The sequence below is a fragment of the Dicentrarchus labrax genome, unplaced genomic scaffold (genome assembly GCF_905237075.1).
Source record: "Dicentrarchus labrax unplaced genomic scaffold, dlabrax2021, whole genome shotgun sequence".
Classification (NCBI taxonomy): Eukaryota; Metazoa; Chordata; class Actinopteri; family Moronidae; genus Dicentrarchus; species Dicentrarchus labrax.
Window position 1 is genome coordinate 7,446,483 of NW_026136724.1, and position 24,256 is coordinate 7,470,738.

The following is a 24,256-nucleotide window of genomic DNA, read 5'->3' on the forward strand; positions in this document are numbered from 1 at the left end:
AACAAGGTGAAATTTGGCCTTCTGTCTAATTAGCACTTTCCATGAATTATGGGCACGCTGATTCCTGGTGTGAGGAAAATATCACTTTAAAAAAAGCAATTAGTCTATTATGAAATGTTAACAAAGGCTCTATGTTTCAGCCATTTTCTGGATAACAAAACATGTCCCAGAATTCTGTCTCTTTTAAACAAATACAACGTTATTGTTGGATGTAATTAACCAATGCACCAGACAGTGATGGAAGAAGTTCTCAGATTCTTTGCTTAAAACCAACAAGACCAGGATGAAGAAAATACTTTATTGCAATAGACCTGAAAAGATTAGCCCATTAACTGAGTTGATACACAGAAAATGTCATCTGCCTCTTTGACAATAGACTCTTTACAGACAAAACATTAACATCAATTTGAGCTCTGGGAAATTATAATGGCCATTTTTCACTATTATTATGATGATAGAGGAAATTATGAAAATAATTGTTAGTTGCAGCCCTAATTAGAAGTCTACAAGCCTTACTTTCAAAATGTTACTTAATGTTAAAGTTGTTATAATTCAAGTGTATGAAAGTCTATAGTCATACTCTTTCTGCCATGCCAAAATCTTACACCCCAAGTTTGAGAAATGTTGTGGGTTATAAATTAGTTGAAAAGTTACATGGCTGTTTTTTGGGTTATTTTAGATTTTCTTGCCATTTAACATTTCTGTAAAATATATGATTTGTTTTCCTGACATCTAAATCTGGAAAGAAAATTGTAACTAAATATCATAGAAGTTAAAAGTACATTTAACAGAAAATATAGTGGATTGAATATACCAACATTTTATTTTCTTGAATGACTGAACTCAACCTGCCTGTGGTATGGTTTCCTTAAAATGAACTGAACGATTGAATTGTGGAGAATGTATACAATCTAATGATGAGTCCATATTGACATTTATATTTGTGTAGGCGATCTAAGCGGATTAGAACTCACTCAAGCGAGCTACTCTGTGGGCTTTGAGAGGTTTTATACATCCAAATCATTTCTATAAAATCCAGACCAGGCCTCTAATGAAGACCTGCTTTTATTAGTCAAAACATGGAGCCTCACCAGACTAGTAATAAGGACCTGCGTCTAATTGAGACCCTGCTTTAAGTAAAGTTTTACAGTATTAATACGGTGTTAACTCTCCCAAAATATTCCTGTTCCAATGTCAAAACTGTATGCAGCAACTGTAACTTACTTAATCTGGAAAATACCAAAGAAATAAAGAAATAAGTAGCACTTGTTATATTAACTCAATGTGTATATGTGTTTGTTTTTGTTGCACTATTGTAGTACTCTGCAAGTGTGTGTAAGTGAGCTGCTCTGTGCTGTCCCATGTAGGACTCCTAGATAGCAGCGTGGACTACATCTCCCATGCGCCCCTGTGGCCCCTCCCCTCGCATACCTCTGGTGTGTGCTCACGCTGCTCTGTGGGGGATCCTGCACAGCACAAGTTGCCCCAACAGCAGCAGCAGCGGCAGCGAGGCGCACGGCAGAAAAAGTTTCTCCACAGGAATGGGCAAGTTTAAAAAGTACGCCTTTCTTTCACATTTCACATCCACGGTCCTCACAACGACGCGGGATTGGATATAAAGGACCGACTGTGTTGATAAACGGCACCAGATTTGGGATTTTCTTCGGTGATCCCCCCCCCACCACCTCTTTGGATTGCTGCGCTTCATCTGAAGATAGAAGTGAGAGAGGGCTGTTCTTCTCTCTTGTGTGGCCGGAGAAAATGTGGTCCCTCACGCAGCCTCGCACTGTGGCGAGGTTTGCCGTGGTTTTTCTGCTGTTTGTGAGGCTGCAGCGTGGATCTGCTGCTAACACAAGGACGTGTCCCCCTCCCTGCTCCTGTTCTGGGGAGCTTTTGGACTGCAGTCGGCTGAAAAGGGGCCAAATTCCAGAAACTATCCCGGAATGGACAGTTCAACTGTGAGTCCAGTTAAATAACCCTTATGTGCCTTACTACTACCATGGATCATTATGTTGTTTTTAAAATCTTTTTGCTTATTGGTTAATTATTTATGATATCTTTTCACACCTCTGCATTGAATAGGTTATCGTTTCCCCTCAGCACCGATGGGATGGTCCACATTCCTGTCGTAATGAAAACAGAATGGGCTGTAAGCCACATAAAGAATCTCCTACTGCATTTGTTTGACTTTGCTTTTTAGTGAAATTGGCCCTTATTGCACTGCATTTGGTTCAGCCAGTAAACTTTCTGCAAAACTTTTCTGCCCCATCTGACATGAATGCCAAGAAGGTTCTCCTCAGGAATGACTGAAAACCTTGCCTGCTGTCCATCTTTAACACCCAGTCATTCATCTGTCTCTGTGTCTTAACATGTTTTATTTATTGCATTGGCCCCTTACAGGAGCACACCAGGCTGCTTGAGGCCAGCAGGGAAGCACAAGCAGTGTGTTTTTACACATCAATGTGCTATTGTCAGTCCCTCCAGGCCTCTTAATGAAAGTGTAAATGATTAAGTCCTCCCAAGTGCCTGCAGGTTTAAAATCAGGATTTCTGGTGTATCGTTGCAGGGTGTAAGCAGTTGTAGCTAAATGGTGCCAGTTGTAGCAGTAATAACAACACTATTAGTGGTTGTTACACTGATCTCCCGTCAGGTCTCCCACTGCAACCAGAAGACACCCGTAATGTTTCTAATGGTTTGACAGTGTGGTCACATTTGCGTTTTTTTATTGGCAGTGATTGGTGTTGGTGTGTTTATATCTTCAGGTTTCAGCTTCACAGACCCCGAAGGCCTTCAAAGCCATAAAAGCATAAATCAGATGCAGTCTGTGTGCAGCCCCTGGACAGTTTCCTAAAGTAATACCTCCATTACTCCGCTGTTTGTCTACTGGCTCCATGAGTTGAGACGAGGCTGATCTGCCTGAAGCCCGTTGGAGACGCAGCTTTTAATGGCTTGTTCCTCAGTGTGTTCTACTTTACAGATAATTATTCTTACCGGACTTTTATTGCCCTGCGTTAAGCTGCAGTGCTTGATTTTTATTGTCCTGTGTGAGGTTGTAGTGCTTGATTCGCTGCCTGGTCCGGAGCTGTTTCCTCGCTGTTGAATTTAGTTTTTCTCTTTCTAAAATGTGCTGCTCTGGAAACTTGACGTTGCCAGAGAAAACAGACCCAGCCTGAGCCTCATAACCAAGGCCGGCCTTCCAAAGAAAATGAAAAAAAGTTCTACAGGGGGGAAAAATTCTTTTCACTCTGGCATGCTAATTTACGAGTGGCTCTCCAGCACATCTTAAACCCCTTAAACCGCCCGACCCTTTGTTTTCCAGCACCCCATTATTTCTGCTGAATTAGCAACTCCAGAGCCAGCGATGGTACTGATTAAGGAGGAGCGTGTAGGATTAGTTCGAAACAAACTCACAGAAAGAAAGGAGGAGGAGAAAGTAGGAGGGAGAAGAAGAGACGAGCATGGAGAAGTAGGATTATAAGCCATGAATATCTGGGGTGTAGTTTTGGGGGGGGTAGGCTGCAGATTTATGCCCCGATTGAACGCCTTTTCAATTTTTACGGTTTAAGAGTGAGGCACGACTGTAGTTTCAATAATGTGCATTGAGGGCAAACCGCCATTAAAAAGTTACATCAAGAGTTTTGTGTCACAGAATGACATCAAACACTAATTCAATGTTTTTTGGAGCTCAGGAACTACATTTATTTGACCAGGTAACACTAATGGCCTGGGAAAGGCAAGAAGTACAAGAGGGAGGTCGATGATAGTGGGACTCTTTTTGGTTTGTGTCGTAGCTAATGCTAATGTACGGTGCGTTAGCTGCTACTTACCTTACATTCTTGAGTTTATACTAGCTAGGAATCAAAGGATTTAGGAACCCTAGCGCTCTGGGTCATTCAACAATAGCTACATTGAGGGAAAAATGCTACACCATTTAATTTTTAATAAATAGTAAACTCTATGAGTTACCCAATGACATGACAAAGACAGCATCTGCACCTCTAAAGGAGTATATAAGTCTAAGTAAAAGAGGTAGATATCAATACCACATCCCAGTGGTTAGTATCACAGCCTATGCTAAGTTGTGTTAGCTACCTGCCTGAGCATTTTAACTAGCTATTAGAGCTAATAGCCATAAGCTAATAATCTACAGTTTACCATACCGACCTTCCAAAATCACAAATGTCATCCTCATTAATGAAACTAATGAAACCACCACTTATATTTATACCAAAGTTTGCTCTTTGGCTAACTTGCCGTCTTTAAAAGCGTACGTCTTTGGCTTCTCCCACAAAAGTGTAACCCAGCCAATCAAAGTGAAACATTTATGGAACTAAATTTGAATTCTGCTGCCATGTCCCATTATTGTTATCTAAAAAGTTACTGACAGCTCTCGTAACCTAAAGAGTGGCTCATTTATTCACTTTTCAGTCTTTGATAAGGAAAGCCGTGCGGTACATTTTCACCACATACAGGCTGGAGCCTGTACGCAGCGCTGTGTGTTATCTTGCTCCGCTCAGAGCCTGCTTTGTGAGGGAAGTGGATGTGTCAGAGCTACTTAGGGTTTATCTTGGGAGTATGATAGGACACCTTTCCCATATGGCCCCCAGTGCTCGAACTACAACAACAACAACAACAACACTACACAGCTCCATGCTTGGAAAGAAAAGGAGGAGGACGGGGGGGGCGCTGTTAGCCTGAGCGAGGCAAGTAAAACTCTGGTTGAGTGGTTCATGAAACTTTCCACCAAAGAACAAAAACAGGCCCCAGAAAATTCGACAGGGGTGTTTTAGACGTTTGAAAGGCGTCCTTCTCGCTTTTCCCGGCATTGTGAATACATTAGGAGTTGATAGGCTCTTCCCCTCCTCCCTGAGCTCCTTGATGGATTCCAGATGAGGGAGGTAAGGAGGGAGAGGAGGAGGGGGTGTAAAAAAAAAAGTGTCTGGCACCGCAGCGTTGATCGTGCGCGGCAGCGTCAATAACTCCACCACTTTATGGCGCATGAGGCTCCGCTTGCCAGACTCTCTGAGCTGGTTTTCAGGCTCCTATTCAGAACAGGCAGCAAAAGCAAGAGTCTCACCCCCAGTGAGCTGCAGCCAAGACTGCTTCAGTCCAGTCCAAGGCTCGGTCGGGCCCAGATCCACATGGGGTTCAGACAGAACCAAGACATAGACCGGAGACTGATTAAGCACTAGTCAAGACTACAATAGGCAATAAGCAACCTATGTACAAACATTAATGAAGAAGTTCCCAGAAATGTGTAAAATTTTAAAGGAGTTCTGATATAAACCCAAGACTAATCGATGCTAGAGGTATGGGGTCCTATATATATATACTTGATGATAAACCAAATATTATTGCAAATAGTGTTACTGTGAAGGTTTGTAACTATTAAAGTCAAAATAGGAATGCGGTTAACACAAGTACAGACACCAGAAAAGAGGCCAGCACTGAAGCCAGCAGTTTTATCGCCTTCCCTCGCCAGCTTTCACCCTCCGCTTTAGCACAAACAGCATCTCTCCCCTCAATAACTTATCAGCTTGTCTGTTTTGGCTCTGGCTCTCAGCAGAGGCCTGGATATGAAGTGAGCAGTTTTGGCCTGCACGCTCTCTTCTGTGTTTTAAAAGAAGGGAAGAAACCAGAGGCCTTGAACTTGTAAGCCCTTTTTTGGAGGGATTGAATGGGAAGCAGTTTGTTTTGGATCTTTTTCAGTTGCTTTCAGATGTGACTTATGCAGAATCGGTTGATGGGATCTGAAACTGTATCCCATTGTGTTTTTTCTCCTGTTTGTGACAGTGTGTCGGTCATAAATCGTATCCTTGCTTATTTTTCTGACCATTCTGTTACATTTAATCACCATCAGTTGTGCACCGTCTCACAGTTTAATTACAGTGGCTTTTCTTTGATCCATTTGCTCTGTTCGCAGTGTTAAGGCACAATAACACAAAGACTTTGTATGTAATTATGTTTGCCATGTAGACCCAAATGGAAGACTGCAGCAGCTGAGAAATACAGTCCATGGTGTATACTTTTCCCTTAATTTTTGGCTTTTTTTCCGCTTCACAGGGACCTGAGCCATAACAAATTGCAGGTGCTTGACAGCACGTTGTTTTCTAAACTACAACATCTAAGTGAAATGTAAGTATGCCTTGTGTTCTCAGCACTTCTCACAGGATTTTCTAAACAGTCTTCGTCACTGTCCATGCATGTGACAAACTACTCTTGTTTCTTTTTTTCAAAATACAGAAAGCTGAACCACAATGAACTGGAGGCAGTACCTGATTTGGGCCCTTATGCTTCAAACATCACAACACTCATTCTGTAAGTACAATTACTTTTAATATATATATAAAAGAGTTACACCTCCCCAGACTCACTTCTGGAGGGTAATCCTCTGCCAAAGTTGCCATTCCTGGTTAAAGTAGTGAGCAGGGAAGCGGTTCCTCCCCCTTCCTTCCCTCTAGAGAGCAGCCCTTTTGGCTGAGCCGGTTCCCAGACGGGGCAGTCGGAGACATGGCACCCAGCCCCAGACGGGTCACGTGGTCGAAGACAAATGCCATCAACAGAAATGGAAATGTTTTGTCTGGTGGCTGTTGCCGCTGTTGATGTATTTTTAACCTGGAGGCAGTGACGTGACGCTGGGAGGAAAGAAATCTGTCATGTGAAAATGACAGAGATCCAAATTTGGTGATTTTAAGCTTCAGTGGGTGTTTTTACATGTTTCCATGTTTCTGTGCAGCCCTTTATGGGGCTCAAATGAATGGTGGTTAATCTGGAAACAAGATGGTGTCTCTGACTTCCTGAAAATCCAACAGTGTCTTGGTCCATCGCCTTAAAGCAGCCAATAAATGCCTGTTTATGTGTATATATATATATATATATATGCAGTGTTTTAAAGTGCTTCGCTGACAATGAGAGCGTGAGTTCACTTCTGCTGATGAATTAAATGAAAAACCGCTTGACTTGTCATAGCTCATCTTGCTCAGACTTTAACCAGAAGATCCTTTGGAATATTGTTGTGCAATACGTGCTTTCAGAAGAACACCAGATATTAGTGTGTGAAACCTCAACAATTTTATTTGCTTTCTGTGGCATGTCTCTCCAAAACCCACTGACGTGAAGTTATTGTGGAAGAATGTATCCGTCTCTCGGCTTGATGAGGCTTATTCCTCATCAAGCCCCAACACGACGCTCCGCGGCAGCCGCAGGCCGTTCAGCCGTCAGCCATCAACAGTTTGTTTGCACGTTTAGCACACGAGTGTCACCTCCAGCTATAAGTTTCAGCAGAGGAAGATGGGAGGGGTGGTTTTGTGTTTAAGGCAAGCTCCTTACCTTATGTAATAGTTTACTGCATTATTTGAGGGGGAGGTTTGGAAGTTTTTCCTACTCCACGTGTTAACTCAGATTTGTTGTCCTGCACCATTATTTGTTCCACACACAAATAACACCTGGTGTGAATGGCTGCATTGTTTCCGTCGTGCTTAGAAAGAGGTCACAGGTTCATATGTTGCAACTGCTGTGTGCGCTGTCCAAGTACCCTTGAGCAACTCTGGATTAAAGTACAGAGTTCCTGCACAGATTCACTTTAGAAATTCCAGACTTTCTCCAAACCATAATTTCTTTATTTGATTTAAGCATGTTGTTCTGTTTGGTTTACCCAAATTCGTGTTATCCATGTTAAATCTGACTTAACACACTCCAGATAAATATTACCGCTTGTGTTTTTTGTACATAGAGAACTTTGAGTTACAGAATAACACAAAACACAGACACTTATTTATGGGACATTAAATAAGACCTCTAATTTTAGGTTTGACATAATGTAAGTCTGAAGAAGTATACCAACGCCCATGAGAGTTGAAGTTTTAAAAACATTTGTAACACTAATGCTCAGTGAAAAAGAGGAGGAGGTAGGTGATATTAGGATTCTTAGAGATTTGTCACAGCTAATGCTAATTTACATTAGCTACCTGAGAATTAGCAAGGGATTACATAAGATTTACACTGTTGGTGAGGCTATGTAAGCTAAGCTGTAACACAGCCACTGTGATAACATAATTCTGGGTTCATAGTAAATATTACAATGTACAGTAACGAAAGCATAAGTAGAGAAGATATGAGATGATAAAGTCACCAGAATGGCTCCATAATGACAGTTACACAGATATAGATCTACCTAAGAGTCGCTCACATTAGCCACCATTAGCTACTGGTCATACCGGACCAAGTAGGCCCAAAGCATTAGTAGCAAAATCTCTGAGAACACTGAACTATGTACGGGTGCGTTTTGTTGCTCAACTTTTCATTTTTAGTGAAAAAAGTAACGTCTTGCTTTAATGTTTTAATGGAGAGCTCCATGAGTCACAGAATGATATGAAATTGTTCTGCAAAAATTAAAGCATTACATGTTTCAGAAAAATGCTAATGGAGCTAAAGACGCACATTTGTTTGACCTGGTAACAGTAATGCTCAGTGAAAAGTACAAGAGGTGAATAATATTGGGAATCTTAGTGGTTTACTTTGTAGCGAATGCTACTTTATGTTAGCTACTTATCTGACCTCCCAGAATTTTAACTAGCTATTCGAGCTAATAGGTACAAGCTAGTAAGCCAAAGTATATCAGGCTAACCCCCTAAAATTGCTAATGGCATGGTACTTTGGCTTCACTCTTGGTGGTCAAAATGGTGTCACCTGGGCAAATATTAGTAAATGGAGCAAAAGTGTTTTTAAATTGCACTTTCTGTGAAGACTTCTTTGACCCTTTTTCTGCTGTGAAAAGATTTAATACGAAGAAGAAGAAGAAACTGAAATTGACACTTGCTCTCACACTCGCACTGCCTGTGTTGGCTGCCTTCAGATTAGGTGGCGCAGTGTGATTTTTCCAGAATTTTTCTCCCTCCTTCAGTTTCTCCGAGCTGGGAGGGTAGTAAAGAAAAAAAAAAAAGACCTTGGGGTATCGAATACCACTTATTCAAACAGCCAGTCAGACATAGCGGCAGCTCTCGCCGACTTCTTTGACCTCGCAGCTCCGAGTAAAAACAAACGGCAATAACCCTGCAGCTGGTAGTAATTGAGTCGTGATCATCTTAATTAATTGAACAATTTCCCAGGAATTTATGGAGGGGGTAAACCCCACCGCCGCTAAATCCCCTCTGCCTGTGTTCAGGGGGGTTCAACAAATGACCTGGAGATTCCAGGTCTGATTAGGTATATTAGGAGGTGAACCTCTTGGTATGTCTATAGATATGGGAAACTTGTTGTAGATGAGAATTACAAACCAAAACAGTAGCAAATAATCCGCAACATCTATCGATCTATAGATATATGTGCGATAGGGCTGCAACTAACAAATAATCTAATAATCTGTTAATCTGTGGTATTTTTGAAGAATCTGTTTATTGTCTGTCTAAATGTTCCGAAGTGTAAAGGTGATGTCATTACATCCCTTGTTTTGTCCGACCCACACTACAAAACCCAAAGGTTCTCCATTTACAATGACATTTAAAAGAGCATCAAATCTTCAAATCTAGCATTCTTCCATTATTTCAGAGCTAGATTCAAGCTTATAAACTTTTTACATTTCCTATCCTGTTAAGAACCAGAGCCAAGTGCTTGGCATGAGCAAGAATAGCTTCAATAGCTGATAGAAACAGAAACACCGGGGTCAAGCGGGCTTAGCAACAAAGAAGATACACATTTTGAAAAACAGAATGCAAGATGCATTTATGAACATGTACAACAGGCATAATTTGAGGGTTTTTAGTATTGCAGGAAATACAGAAATATGTGGATACGTCAAGAACTTTACAGCTCCCCAGACAGTTTCTGTAAAGGTCTTTCAGTTCGCATGCTAATGCAATCTCTGCTTCTCTCCACTCCGGCTGGGAGCCGACGTGTTAAGATGATCAGCCATTTGAGTGAGATATGTGCAGAGTTTAATATGGCGTCTCAACAGCAAACGCAGCCCTGGTTTTCATTACAGGCGCCACTGCAGAGAGAGGGAGTCATCAGATGGCTTCTCAAAACTCGGTTCTTTTTCCAATAGGAAATACCACACACACACACACACACACACACACACACCGATGCACCAGCAGTCACATGCACACACACTATGAGCGACGGTTTTAGAAAAGAGCTTCCCCCATTAAAAAAAAAATAGTCGCTGCTCGGTGCACAGATCCTTGCTGAAATCAACAACAGCAACAACCTTAATCAGGAATCTTTGACTTTTACATAACAACCTAACTTCAGTGTGTAAATGTGGTCAGTTTGATTGTGGTAGAGGCCAAAAATACTGTGGAGTAGAGTGCTGGCAGGTATGTGCCTTTGTGAAACCCACATCGTGTTGGTGTAACAAGTCTGTAATAAAAAAGGCTTTACCAACACTCACGTTTCATGACTTCAAGTTTCGAGACGGTTTGGAAAGTCTGGAAACATGCAGAGGAAGATTATGGTAACATGCACATTTTTCAAAAAAAGAGTGTTATACTGACTTTATATTCATAGTAAACACTTTCTTTGCTTGTCACAACAGCACTGATTTAGTGTCTGTCTGCTGCCTGTCTCAGTTTAATAATGAGTACATATTTGATCAATGTTAAAGATGCCTCTGGCTGTTATTGACTCATGGTTGGCCTTCCATCGACTTCCACTAACAGCAGCAAAGCCCTACAACCACAGCAGTAATGGCTCTATAATCACGTTATCTGATAGCAAAGTGGATGAACAAATTTTGAAGTGTGTGTAATTAAAGTGTACAATGCGCTGCCTGTTTGTGTGTGGAGAGGACAGAGGAGGGCTCATTGAGTGGCAGTGCAGATGTTGAGATGAGGGGGGTGTCTGCTCTATGGTGTTATGATGCAAAAATAACTAGAATGAATCTGATAGGGCTGATGAGATTATGGAATAATTAGTTGGCCCCCAGCGGTAAAACTTCAGGGTCTATCTCCTCGTCCTCAAACAGGAAGTGTGCGCCAGCCCCTCTCCGTGGCTCTACTTTCCCCCAGAGAGAAACTGGAAAGACTGGTTCTTTCTCACCAGGCGGCCTTCCTTCTCTCAGCGATCAGTCAGGGGAACATGAAAACTGAGACACAGGTGGTGTGCGGCGCTTTTGTTTGGGACCGGGGGGCTGTGGTGCGTGGAAAGCCCACTGCAAATCTCCAAACAAAAGAGCTGCCTGTGCCGTTTTTATTGAAGACTATGATCTGTATTTACTGCGCACCAAGAACCTTCTTTAGATTTTGGAGTATTTGTGACATTTTAGGCTGTTACAAAAAAAGTAACATTTTATTTATATAGCCCAATATCACAAATTTGCCTGGAGGGGCTTTATAATCAGATGAGCGGGAAGGTTATTCCAGAGGAAGGGGGCACGATAGGAAAAGGCCCTGCAGCCAGCTGACTTCTTCTTAACTCACAAGGACAGACAGGAGTGAGTAAGTTCATGCTCAAACCGAGTGGAATTAAGAACCTACAAGTGGAGGCCAATGGCATATTTTCAGAGTGATATAAGTTTCACATCGGCCTTGGAGTTTATATTGTGCACAGGCATGCTAGCTGGCTTGTGTTCATAAACCAAACTCCATGTAACAAAATAACAGTTTAATCATTTAGTGATCTGGTTTGTTTTAACTTCTTTCAGCAGTTCCAGTGCATCATAAAATGCCTTATTTGTGTAATTTGGGCAAGTTTGCCACTTACAGTCGCTTCTGCCCCTACCCCCACTTTGGCAGCCCCCTATCCTGGTGACTTTTCCCTACCACAGGACCAAGGTTGACTGAAGCACTGAACACTGAAGCACTGAACACAGGAACATGCTCTGGCGGTTTTTATTCCAGCAGTGTCCCACAGTCCGGGCTGGCATCCATCTTGAATCTTTGTTGACTGTGAATCTTCCCTTCAGAGCATTTCCTAAAGGTGTTTCACTTTTTCTGTGGTTTCTATGGAAATATCAACATCAACACATGTGGAAAATGGGTCAGAGCTCTCACAGTGTCACCACACAGTGTTTTGAATGGGTGAGAGATCTCAGTTTCACAACAGCGTGGTGCCATGCTGTCTCTCTGCCGGAGGTGGACGAAAGAAGAATAAAACCTGAGATCAAGATTAGACAAGTTGGCGAGCGCAAAAGCCTTGCTGGGTGTGAATAGACGGTCATAATACCTGATTTGCATCCTGTTAATGCAGATTTTTCTTTCACTGAAAGCATTTTTTGTGAAGAATATCTATTTACAATTTACTAAAACCCAAGTTGACTTCTTCAAATAACTTTATGGTCTAAAACTCAAAAATTATCAATTTAATATCACATAAATGAGAGGCAACTAATTTATCTACTATCAAATTGACCATTAATCTTCTGTCGACCAACTAATCAATTAAAAATTTCAGCCCTATTCCTGACAGCAGCCACTCTTGTGAAGCAGTTTGTGTTGTGGGTCAGTTGATTGACAGATTCCAACAATTAAATATTAATGACACCACATCCCAAATTAAACCTACATTATAAATCTGTCCTCAGGTTGTTGTTTTTTTCGGGCTGCTGGAAAGTGAAACAGAAAAACTAACACTAGCTCTCTGGTCAGTAAGGTGTAGCTGGAGGGGGGGGACTGTAACCATCGCAATGAATACTGAAAACGAGGCCTGTAGTCTGGTGCATTGGAGGGAATTCCTGCCTCCCCCCTCACTCTCGCTCTACTGCTGGGTCTCATACACAAAGAGGGCACTGTACAGGCTCTGTTTATAACTAAGCAGTCCCTGCACTGCAATTTAGGAGGCGTGCAGCTCAGGAAATTGCTGGCCTCTGCCGAGGCATGCTTTCACTGAGGGAATGGTATTCATCAGCCAAGTAATTGGCAGGTTACTTTTTTAAATACCTTGTCGGTAATTACCTTATAAACAAAATAACACATCAATAAACCCAAAGGTTGCTTGGACCTGGTGTGAAGAGCAGCAACATTGATTACACGGAGCAATTTGCTGGCATCCTTGAAATATACTGTACATGCAACATCAGCAAAAAAAATCTATGACAGAGCTTCACGTTGGGTGGTAAGTTTTAGCTCTGCAAGCGCGTGAGAGTTTGTCATTTTTTAATACCACAGTCTAATTGAGGGACTTGACTGTTTGTATATCTGGAAACATGAAACTGGTGTGCGCTACTAGTCAAATACACATTATTTCTGTCATTTATTGGAGCGATGGTGTCTGTATTTTCAGAGCAAACAACAGGATCACCAAGATCTCTGTGGAGCAGCTCAGGCCCTTCCTCGCTCTGGAAACACTCGACCTCAGCAACAACAACATTGTGGATATAAAGGCCAGCTCCTTCCCCACTCTGCCGCTCAAGAACCTGTGAGTGTTACCAGTTCTGTTACTGCCTGATTGTGCCTTTTATGTAGCTGAAGGAGAACTTTTTAATCCAAACCAAAATATATTAGCAGCTCTTAGCACATCACAGAAATCCACAACACAGCAAACCCGTAGATGTATCAGAGCATCACATAATGTTTTTCTCATTATGTACACATACCATAGTTATTGTAGTGTTTTTATAGACTAAATGCTGGGAAAAGCCCTATTATTTCTGGTGATTATGTTAGGAACCAACCCCTTGTTTCTGTTGTTGTAATACAGTTTTTCTTCCGTGTCTTTGGATTCTAAGCATACCTTGTTTTTTAAATCTTTCTCAGGTTCCTCAACAACAATCGAATCTCGTCGCTGGAGACGGGCTGCTTCACCAACCTGTCCAGCAGTCTGCAGGTTCTTCGGCTCAACCGCAACCGGCTCTCCACCATCCCAGCTAAGATCTTCCAACTGCCCAACCTCCAGCATCTGTAAGCTTTGTTTTTCTGTTGCTTTATTTGTGTCTTATAACAACATCTTGACATCCAGACATTTTCCGACTACACACTAGTTTGGAGAACTTGAATTTAGAAGAAATGGCTATTTAAGTTAATTTCATCCACCATCACTGGGGTGATGTGATTTCGAGATTGTCTAAATGCTGTTTTTTAGGCTTTTCCACCCTGAAATCCTTACAGTTCTGTGGAAAACATTAAATGATGGAGAAAAAGATTCAAGGAGGGAACTGTTCTTACAATACATTGTAAAACATCTGCACAAAATACCAGTTATTGGTAGCATCTGTCTGAAAAGTCAAACTGTACCACTACATTTCCTACCATCTGGGTTTTCCTTGCTTGTGGTCTGACGCTTACCGTGTGTTTGTGTGTGTGTGTGTTTCAGGGAGCTGAGCAGGAATCGGGTTCGCAGGGTGGAGGGCCTGACGTTCCACGGTCTGCACGCTCTCCGCTCCCTGAAGATGCAGAGGAACGGCCTCAGCCGCCTGATGGACGGAGCCTTCTGGGGCCTCAGCAACATGGAAGTGCTGTAAGCAAATTTCCAAGAGACGTGCAGTTCTGTTCTTCCATCATGACTGAAATGTAGTATAAAGTCTCATTGTGTGTGTGTGTGTGTGTGTGTGTGTGTGTGTGGGCCTGCAGGCAGCTGGACTACAACAACCTGACGGAGGTGAGTAAGGGCTGGCTGTACGGCCTGCTGACTCTGCAGCAGCTCCACCTCGGCCACAACGCCATCAGCAGGATCCGACCTGACGCCTGGGAGTTCTGCCAGAAACTCGGCGAGCTGTGAGTCCACCTTTTTTTTTTTTTTCCTCCCTCCCCCCCTCGTTATTCCCTCTTCACTTTCCATTCACACTCTGAACTCCCAACACTTCTCTGTGTCGCCCTCTCCTCCTCTCTGGCACTCCCGCCCTTCCTCACACTCCAGTTCCTCCCGACTCCAATCCCCACGTACACACACACACACACACACACACACACACACACACACACACACACACACACACACTCAGACACAGACAAAGCAGCGTCTCTTATGCTCTGCCAGCTAGTGCCAACATTAAAGCACTGCCAACATATTACGCACCCCTTTGCCTCTTGAGCCAAAACATCACCCTCCGGAAGTGCAACTTATTTTTCCTGTTGGAAATTCCCTTATTAGTTGCAGTTTCTTTCCTTGTGAAATACTACATTACCCACAAACTTGAGTGACTTCCCACCCATCAACACACATTCCTGGAAGCAGACTGAATTTCCTTTGTTGTGGCTGTTGTTTACAGCAGCGGTCAGTCCGGTGTTTGCCATGTCTGGAGCGTTTTTCACAGATAGATTGTTGTCCTTTCCCCCCACTGCTTTTCTCCCTCTTATCACATGAACCTGAAGAGTAAACAAGCCGCCCGTCGGCTGGGAACGTGCCCAGCTATCTGATTTGTTCTCATCTGAGTTTACTTAAAAAAACTGGCCTACTTATTTGTTTCACGGTTGCTGTTTTGTTGCAAAATTTGATCTCCTCAAACTCTGAAAATATAAGTTGTTGTTTTCTTCTATTTCCAGACCAGATAGAAAAATAAAGCTGTATTTTCCACAGCTGTAGACTGTCAGCTGCACTTTTGTCTTTTTTGTGATATTTGTTGCAACAATTTTCATAAAGGGTTATACAATGACATCAGAACCTACAAATCAAAGTGAGACCTTTAAATGTATTATAGTGTTTTCAAGTACATGGCAAGGCAAACCATGTGGAAAGACCCTAGAACAGATTCTAAAAGTGTCTAAAATAGTTTTTGTGTTCTGTCCTACAGCAACCTCTCCTCCAACCATCTGTCCAGACTTGAGGAATCCAGCTTCGTAGGCCTCAGCCTGCTGGACGAGCTCCACATCGGGAACAACCGCGTGAGCTTTATTGCAGACGGAGCTTTTCGTGGCCTGTCCAACCTGCAGATGCTGTGAGTTCAATTCAGAAATCTTATACGATGCAAAAGTGTCTGACCTCAGCATGTGCAACCCGGTGCCAAGAATATAACACCATTGCTGGGAAAAGGTGTCAAAATGTTGGTAGCTTATCCACGCAGATATAGTATCAGACACCTAGAAAGTTCATTTTGGGAGAATTCATCTAAAAAAAATTCATTCTAGTCATTATAGCAAGTCTGTGATTCATATAAGTACAACTAATATGTCGACTTTTTTTCATTTTAATAATTACAAGGACCACAGCGTCCTATAACTTTGTCAAAATAACTAACTAACTGTAATGAGGAAAAACTAACAGAGAATGAATGAAGAAAATCTGATGCAACACTGAGCAAATTCATGTAACTTAACAGCAAATTTGTGGTGATTGATATCACCATGAGGTTGCCAGGCAACCAGCAAAGACTCCAGGAGGTTATTGCACGCAGGTAGCAAGTAACTCCCCGTAAAACCACAACACGTTGTACAGATTAAACAAATGAGGTATAACGTGTTAATAAGTGAGCTTTAGAGGTGCTGATAGGTGGATTTTTAAAAACCGCATATCTAGGCTAGCTGTTCCCCCTTGCTTCCAGGTTTTTGTGCTAAGCTAAGCTAATCCTCTCCCAACTAAAGCTACAAACTTCAGACATGAGAGTGGTATTGATCTCCTCATCTGACTTATTCCTAAACTAGATTGAAACTGATTCAAGTGTTTCAGCTAACAATAGCATTAAAGGTCCGATCAAGTCCCTAAAAACATTAGGTCCTTCATATGCGGCCCTGTTGCCCCTCCCACCCTCTTTAACCCACCTCCACCATCAACCCTCTGCCTGAGTGGAAATATCCTGCCCGATTTGTTTTGGGGATGTGAAATAGATTACTGTGTTGAGGTCCACACATAAAAAAACCTCCAAGAGGCACAAGCCTCAACCTCAACAACCCCCACCTCTCTCCTTCCTCCGCCCGACACCCCTACCCCCATCCCACACCCACATCCACCCATCCCCCCTTTCCCACAGAGAGGCTCCGTAACATTTCCCCTGGTTGGGATTTTCTAACTGGAACCAAATGTGAGCTGTGCTGAGGTCACCGTAGGGCAGGTGTGCAGCTAGGTGGACATGGGATTGCTTCAGGGCTTCAAATCCCCCCCCCCGCCCCACACACACACACACCCTTCCTCAATCTCAATCAGCCATAGCCAGGCATGCCGAGGAGGAAAATAACTGTTTGAGAGCATTAGAGCAGCTGAGGGATCAAAGGAGGCAATTTCTCTGGGAAATTCTTTGCTTTTACTGATGTTCGTATACTAATGTTGTGTATTTAGGTGTATGTTTCTCTCTGTGGATGGCAGGCAAAATGTGTCCATATTTTCTCAGCCGTCACAGTTGGAGTTTGATAGCAGAGCATGTTTCAGGGAGCATCAGCGTTAATCGTCAGGTTGTTGGTGTCATTCCCTCAGAATCAAAGGAGCATGGCTGTCTTTGTAGAACCGCAATCATGCCCCGACGTTCAAAGATCATACAGGGTGAAGAAAAGGCAGAGACCAATTTCTGTACCCACAGTTGTGGGAACTAGACCAGAAGCCGGTTGCACCAGCTGTTATTGACTTTAAACTAAGCCTTGTTATAATGTAAGGATATACTAAATGGAGATTTTCGAAAGAAAATAGTTCTTACATAGAGAGTAACCAACTAGCCAAACGTACGTTTAGATTGAAGCCTAAAAGGGGTGAGGAAATATAGTCAACATATCTGGTCTGACACTTGATCAAAAGGCTAATAATGATGTAAACTAGGTTTTTAAATTAGAATTCACAAACAATTAAATTAGACTAAATTAATATTATTAAAGCTCACAGATGAACCCATACAATGTGTTACAGACTCATGATGTATTAAATGGTGGATTTAAGATCTGTGGCAACATTTGCTTTGAGGCTAACTCACATACATATTTGAATTGCCTGCAGAGTATATTTATCCCCTCACATGAAGTTTAAAATGCAGCACACATGGTATATTGCAGTGCTTCCTTGTAAAACTTCTTTTTCTATACAACACAGAAAAGCCATAACAGACTTTTAAAAGTGCCACAAAGGCCAGGAAGGAACTTCCTGTAAGGCATGGAGCTGCTTTGAATATAATTTTAAAGTCTCAAACATTTTCCCCGTCACACGAAATGTAAAGCCGCATAAAGTTTTATTAACATCGCAACTACAGTTGTTTTCTGGGTGTGGATTTTTTTTTTTACAATGCGGTCTGTCTTTGTTTCTTCGGGAAGGGATCTCCAAAAGAATGAAATCTCCTGGACCATTGAGGACATGAATGGGCCTTTCTCTGCGCTGGACAAGCTGAAAAAACTGTGAGTTCATGATCAGCGTAACATGATGTTTCACTCGGGACTGTGTGACTTTATGGAACACAAACTAAATCAGGCCAGCGAGTAAAAGTGAGGTCTGAAATTGATCAGTTTGTTTGACGTTCTTTCCCAGATTTCTGCAGGGGAACCAGATCCGCTCAGTGACCAAGAAGTCATTCTCTGGCCTGGACGCGCTGCAGCACCTGTGAGTCGGCCTCGTGTTTCACTGATTGTTTCCAAAAGTCCAAGCTGTAAACTAAGCAGGGTGAATCACACTGAGACACAGAGGCTGTTTGTTAGAGCTGTACACCCAAACTATCTTCTCCCATTCCTCCACTTTGATGTGGAACCAAGAAAAAACATGGCCATTAGTATCTTTACATGTGCGCCAGACTATATCGATCACCGAGGCAAGTGGAGGAAAGTCTGTGTGTGTATGTACAACAGCTGCATTTGATTCTAATTAGAGTTTTTTCCCAGCCGTTGCCAGAGCTCAAAGCCGCCCAGAGTTGGGCCTCTCTTGATTAACACAGCAAACTGCTGCCCAGAGTTTTATTGTTCTGGAGCCCAGACCCTTTTCTCCCCTCGATTGAAGTTTTTGCAGCCTTCACTCTATACGGCTGATGTTGGCAGAAAAAGCTGCCATCTTTCTACAGGGATCTCACCAGTCCTAATTTCCTTTCTTTTTTCTCTCCACAGAGATTTGAGTAATAATGCCATCATGTCCGTCCAAGCGAACGCCTTCTCTCAGATGAAGAACCTGCAGGAGCTGTAAGTATGCTCACATTTAAGGACAGCTTTAGTTGGTGTTTCAGTGTTGATGTGAGACAGAACACCAGGTGAAACTCATTACGGTCTGCTGAGAAAGTCAGCACCAAACAGTGCTTACTTCACTGTTAATGATGGGTTCAAAGTTTCCTTTGTCTCCTTCCACTAAAGCATAGCTTTCACTAAAAGGCTATGCAAGGGATTTTTATTTTTTAATGTGACTTAATGGGTTGCATGTTTGACAATTTCCCATAGTTTTAAAAAGTAGTAATAGTCTTCTTGGAACAATAATGTGTTCTGATGTGTTCTTTCTGCAAATAAAAAAAAAATGAAGATTAAAATCCTTAAAGAGTCATCTTCCTTCCACCTCAGAAATACCAGAATCTACAAATATGCAAATCTTGTATATTTCTAAAGTTTTCCTGCTGGACACAAGATGTCCTGCTTCACTGTTAAGTCCATTCTCAGTGTATGTGCACTGGAGGCTTCAAGTCGTACATCCTCCTCTGCACATACTTCATTCTGCACAGTGAAAATCAAACATCCAACTGTAGACACAAGAAGAAAAACATATTTTTGAAGTATTCCCAGTAAAAAAAAAAAGCAACATTCAAATGTCTTATTACAGTGTCATGTGTCATGGTATTGTATGTACAGCATTTGTGCATTGCTTCAATCATTGTTCACAAACTACGCAAGACCAAAAGCACAGAAAAATGACCAGATACAGTGATACTATTGCATTGCAAATGAAAATGTTGTGGTTATCTTCTCCTCTGGCAGGCGTCTGAACACCTCCAGCCTGCTGTGCGACTGCCAGCTGAAGTGGCTTCCCGTCTGGGTGGCAGAACAAACCTTCCTGCCCTGCGTCAATGCTAGCTGCGCCCACCCGCAGATGCTGAAGGGCAGGAGCGTGTTCGCTGTCAGCCAGGAGGAGTTTGTGTGTGGTGAGTGATGCATTCACTTGGTGTAACACCTTTACACACACATACTGTAATGCCTTAAAAACAGCCATTTATCCATGGCAGGTTTTCCATTTACGAACTGACCCAGATTGTCCAGTATTTTCCTCCCCAACTCCTGGACAAGCTAATGAGTCTCATGAAGAGACCGTTATGGAAATTTACTAAGTTTTCAGCTTTCCTGGTTACCTTCAGACGAAACTACTCAGGAAATATTTCAGTTCAGTTTTTCCCCTTTCAGAACCTCATCTGCCAACAAAATGCCCAAAATGTACCAAACATTTCTAAATATTCCAGACCTGAACATCGTTATACGATCATTTTAAATTCTCCCTTTTGTTTTCTTCGCAGATGACTTCCCAAAGCCTCAAATCACTGTCCAGCCAGAGACCCAGTCAGCCCTCAAGGGCACCAACGTGACATTTGTCTGCTCAGCGGCCAGTTCCAGCGACTCACCCATGACCTTCGCCTGGAAGAAAGACAACGAGGTCCTGAACGAAGCAGAGATCCACAACCAGGCCCACCTACGGGTGCAGGGAGGTGCAGGAGGTGCAGTAGGCGAGACGGAGGTGACGGAGTATACGACCACCCTGCAGCTACGTAATGTGGAGTTTTCCAGTGAGGGAAAGTACCAGTGCGTCATCTCCAACCACTTTGGATCATCCTATTCCACCAAGGCCAGACTCACTGTCAACAGTAAGTTTGAGATGGGAGAAACCAATTGTTTGGCTTGTGTCTACAGGGTCCATAAAATGCCTGTCAGAAGTTATAAAAGATCTCAATTTAAAGGTCTTTTTTATCATTTCCAGTGCTCCCTTCCTTCACCAAGATGCCAATGGACCTGAGTATCCGTGCTGGAGCAACAGCTAGGCTGGAATGCGCTGCCGTGGGTCACCCTTCTCCTCAGATCGCCTGGCAGAAAGACGGAGGCACGGACTTCCCTGCTGCCCGTGAACGCCGTATGCATGTCATGCCGGAGGACGATGTGTTTTTCATAGTGGACGTCAAGACCGAGGACATTGGCGTTTATAGCTGTACAGCTCAGAACACAGCTGGAGCTATTTCTGCAAATGCTACGCTAACTGTTCTAGGTGAGAAACATCACTGTTGTAGCAGAAAATCAGACAGACAAACAAAAATGTGTCACTCGACGTTGTTGGTTCCTTTTCAAACTAATCTATTCTACTGCTATGATCCTTCTAACAGAAACACCCTCCTTCTTGCGCCCCCTCATGGATCGCACTGTGGCCAAGGGCGAAACCGCTGTCCTGCAGTGCATAGCTGGCGGTAGCCCTCCCCCAAGGCTGAACTGGACCAAAGACGACAGCCCGCTGGTAGTGACCGAGCGCCACTTCTTTGCAGCTGCCAACCAGCTCCTCATCATCGTCGACGCTGCCGAGGCTGATGCGGGGAAGTACACTTGCGAGATGTCCAATGCGCTGGGCACAGAGAGGGGTAATGTGCGGCTGGCGGTCATACCAAATCCCAACTGCGACTCTGGAGTGCAGGGCGGCGTGGGAGTCGGCATGGTGGCTGGGGCAGGACCGGACGACGATGGGTGGACCACAGTGGGCATCGTCATCATAGCGGTGGTGTGCTGCGTGGTGGGCACGTCACTGGTTTGGGTGGTCATCATCTACCACACCCGGCGACGCAATGAGGACTGCAGTGTCACCAACACAGGTTGGTACATGATGGCTTTTTCGTATTTGGAGGGTTTCCTGAACCATACGAGAACTGCTGATGACCAAAGTACCTGGATTTCGACCTCTTTCCACATAAAAAACAGGCAATCTTTTAACTATAACAATGGAAGTGTATAATATAACTTGATCTCCTTGTGTTCCAGACGAGACCAACCTACCTGCCGACATCCCCAGCTACCTCTCCTCCCAGGGCACACTCGCTGACCGACAGGACGGCTACATCCCATCAGAGAGCGGCAGCAGCCATCAGTATATGGCCTCATCAATTAGTGGCTTCTACCTGCAGCCTAAAGACATGAACGGTAAAACGACTGCCCTTTCTTCTTTGTCCCATAATTATTTATTTATTAATAATTCTACAGCATCCAGTTTTTCTTACATGAAATTGTTCCTTCAACCGTACAGGTCTTTGTCAGCTGGATACAGGAAGTGAGGCAGACATAGAGGCAGCCATTGACCCTCTGCTCTGCCACTATCAAGGTCCAATCAGCTCACTCCTTCGCAGAGATAACATGTACTCCACTGAATCATCAGAAGTCTTTACAGGTACAAATTATCTGTGAAATGAAAATTGCTCTCTTGATCATTATCCTACAAGACTGTTGTTAAGTCCAAGTATTCCCGAAGTACATTCATTACCTCTGGAGTGTGTCTTTCTCACTTCCATTTATTTTACCTTCAGGCTGTTCCATTGACCAAAAGCCGATATGCATCGACTCCTACAGCGGCAGCCTGACCAGCTCTAAAAGGAAGGACTACTTGCTGTCCGACCATTTTGACCTCTGCTCGTCCACTGTTCTGATGCAGCTCCCCAACGCCAGTCTCCATCATGGCCCACCCCACCAGCAGAGTGACCGCCGACCATCCATGGAGGAGGGAGAAGCCAACGACTACGGGAGACCTCACGAGTGTCTTTCCCCCTGCAACACCTTCATGGGTAGGTCTTGAGTCGACCATTTTTCCGAACGTTTACCGATGTTGTCTGCACGTTGGTCTGACTTCTCCTTGCACCTTTTTTTCGCTCAGGAACATTTGGGAAAGCTCCCTGGAGGCCTCATAAGGACCTGTACACGGGCTTCGGCCCGCCGTCGGTGACGCATAACGGCATAACGCTGCACGAGAATCCTTACGCCGCTCCGGACACCGATTCAGACCAGGAGGAAAACATCCTCACCAAGGACTCACTGTCAGAGCAGTGTAATAGCATTTATGAACAGCCGTTTGACAGCAGCAGGACTGATCCCATCCTACAGCGCAGAATGAACACTTAGCTGAGCGACTGTTGTTTTTTAAGAAGAGGACGACCAAAATAAACAAACATTTCTACCTCACTGAATGGACACTTTTGCAATAAAGGACTCCTCAAATGTGCAACGAGTGAATGTAAAGGACAATTTGATGTTCCTAGAAAAAAGTAAAAAGGAGCATGTTAGCAGCTGTTCTTTAAGGACACAGCTTCAGTTAAATAATATAGATGATATATACATTTTTTATATAAAGTTTATTATATTTTGTAAATTGTATATAAACAGATTCCATTATTTTTGCTTACCTTTTGTGTACGAGTATTTTGCAGCCCTGCCTATTCAGTTATTCCAGCTTTGAATGAAGCAGTGTTTTGCACATATGTAAACAATAAAAAAACACCTTGTGTGCTGCTACATTCACTGAAGCGCTACGAGTCTTCACTGATGTTACTGTCTTTATCATGCAGGACATGTATTAGAGATTTAGTGGATGTGATGCTGGTGGTGGGTCTTATACGCTGGCCTTTTAGAGCACAACCACAGACCGCCAAGGACGCTGCAGCTCTGTCATCAGTCACCCCCCCCCCACCAAGAGAGAGATGGAGAAAGAGAGGATGTTTAACTGTTTGGTATCACAACCTGATTCCATGTAGGGCTGGGCAATAATTACAAATAAAGAGTTTATCAACTTTCAGCATGTGGTATTGATATGATCTTTTGTTATTTTACATATTTACTGCTGTCCAAATGAATGCTTCCGAGCAAGCTGAAGACTTTGATCTCCGGCTATTTTGCATACATTTGCCACATTGTGATTTAAATAAATACCGGAAAGTATCCTTAATGATATCCTGACAGTGGTGTCAACCAGATGGCCCCGTCCTACTGTAGTTCACTGTCCTCAGTCAGAGGTCCACGAAAGAATTGTTAGCATATGAGCTAACTGATCCAGCATACTGCTACTATTACTTTCACTGCTGTGACTAACACTGGTACTACTAATTCTACTATTGCTATTATTGCAATAACCATTACCTCTACTACTTACAGAGTTACTTTTTTGCACTATTGTTGCAGTATTTGCTATTAATACAACTGCATAAACTAGTTCTACCACTATTATCATGAATACTACTACCATTACTATTACTACTATTAGAATTGGTCTTTACCTACAGTTTCCTGATAACTACTGGTATGAATCGTAACAGTACAACTAAGACTACCCCTGCTACCAACCGCTACTAATGGAAGTAAAAGTAGTAGTAGCTAGAGATTAGTAGTAAGAGTGCATGTAGGAGAAGTGGGAATTTTTTATCAAAAAATAAGTTTTTCAGATTCCCCACCTGATTTGGTAAACTCAGACATCTTAAGTCATGGTGCAGAGTATTGTATTA

The 24,256-nt window shown here is 43.0% G+C and overlaps 1 protein-coding gene across 1 annotated transcript; it reads left to right on the plus strand.

Moving 5' to 3' along the window:
• Positions 1 to 1,458: 1,458 nt before the first annotated feature.
• Positions 1,459 to 23,553, plus strand: lrig3 (leucine-rich repeats and immunoglobulin-like domains 3). The gene is made up of 19 exons (XM_051392808.1): positions 1,459 to 1,958; positions 6,064 to 6,135; positions 6,244 to 6,318; positions 13,219 to 13,353; positions 13,692 to 13,835; positions 14,248 to 14,391; positions 14,505 to 14,648; positions 15,665 to 15,808; positions 18,099 to 18,179; positions 18,310 to 18,381; positions 18,876 to 18,947; positions 19,728 to 19,891; positions 20,258 to 20,602; positions 20,716 to 20,997; positions 21,113 to 21,589; positions 21,756 to 21,914; positions 22,018 to 22,158; positions 22,295 to 22,549; positions 22,639 to 23,553. Exons 1-19 carry the CDS (start codon positions 1,762 to 1,764, stop codon positions 22,881 to 22,883), a joined length of 3,348 nt encoding a protein of 1,115 aa, XP_051248768.1. The 5' UTR covers positions 1,459 to 1,761; the 3' UTR covers positions 22,884 to 23,553.
• The last annotated feature ends 703 nt before the right edge of the window (positions 23,554 to 24,256 follow it).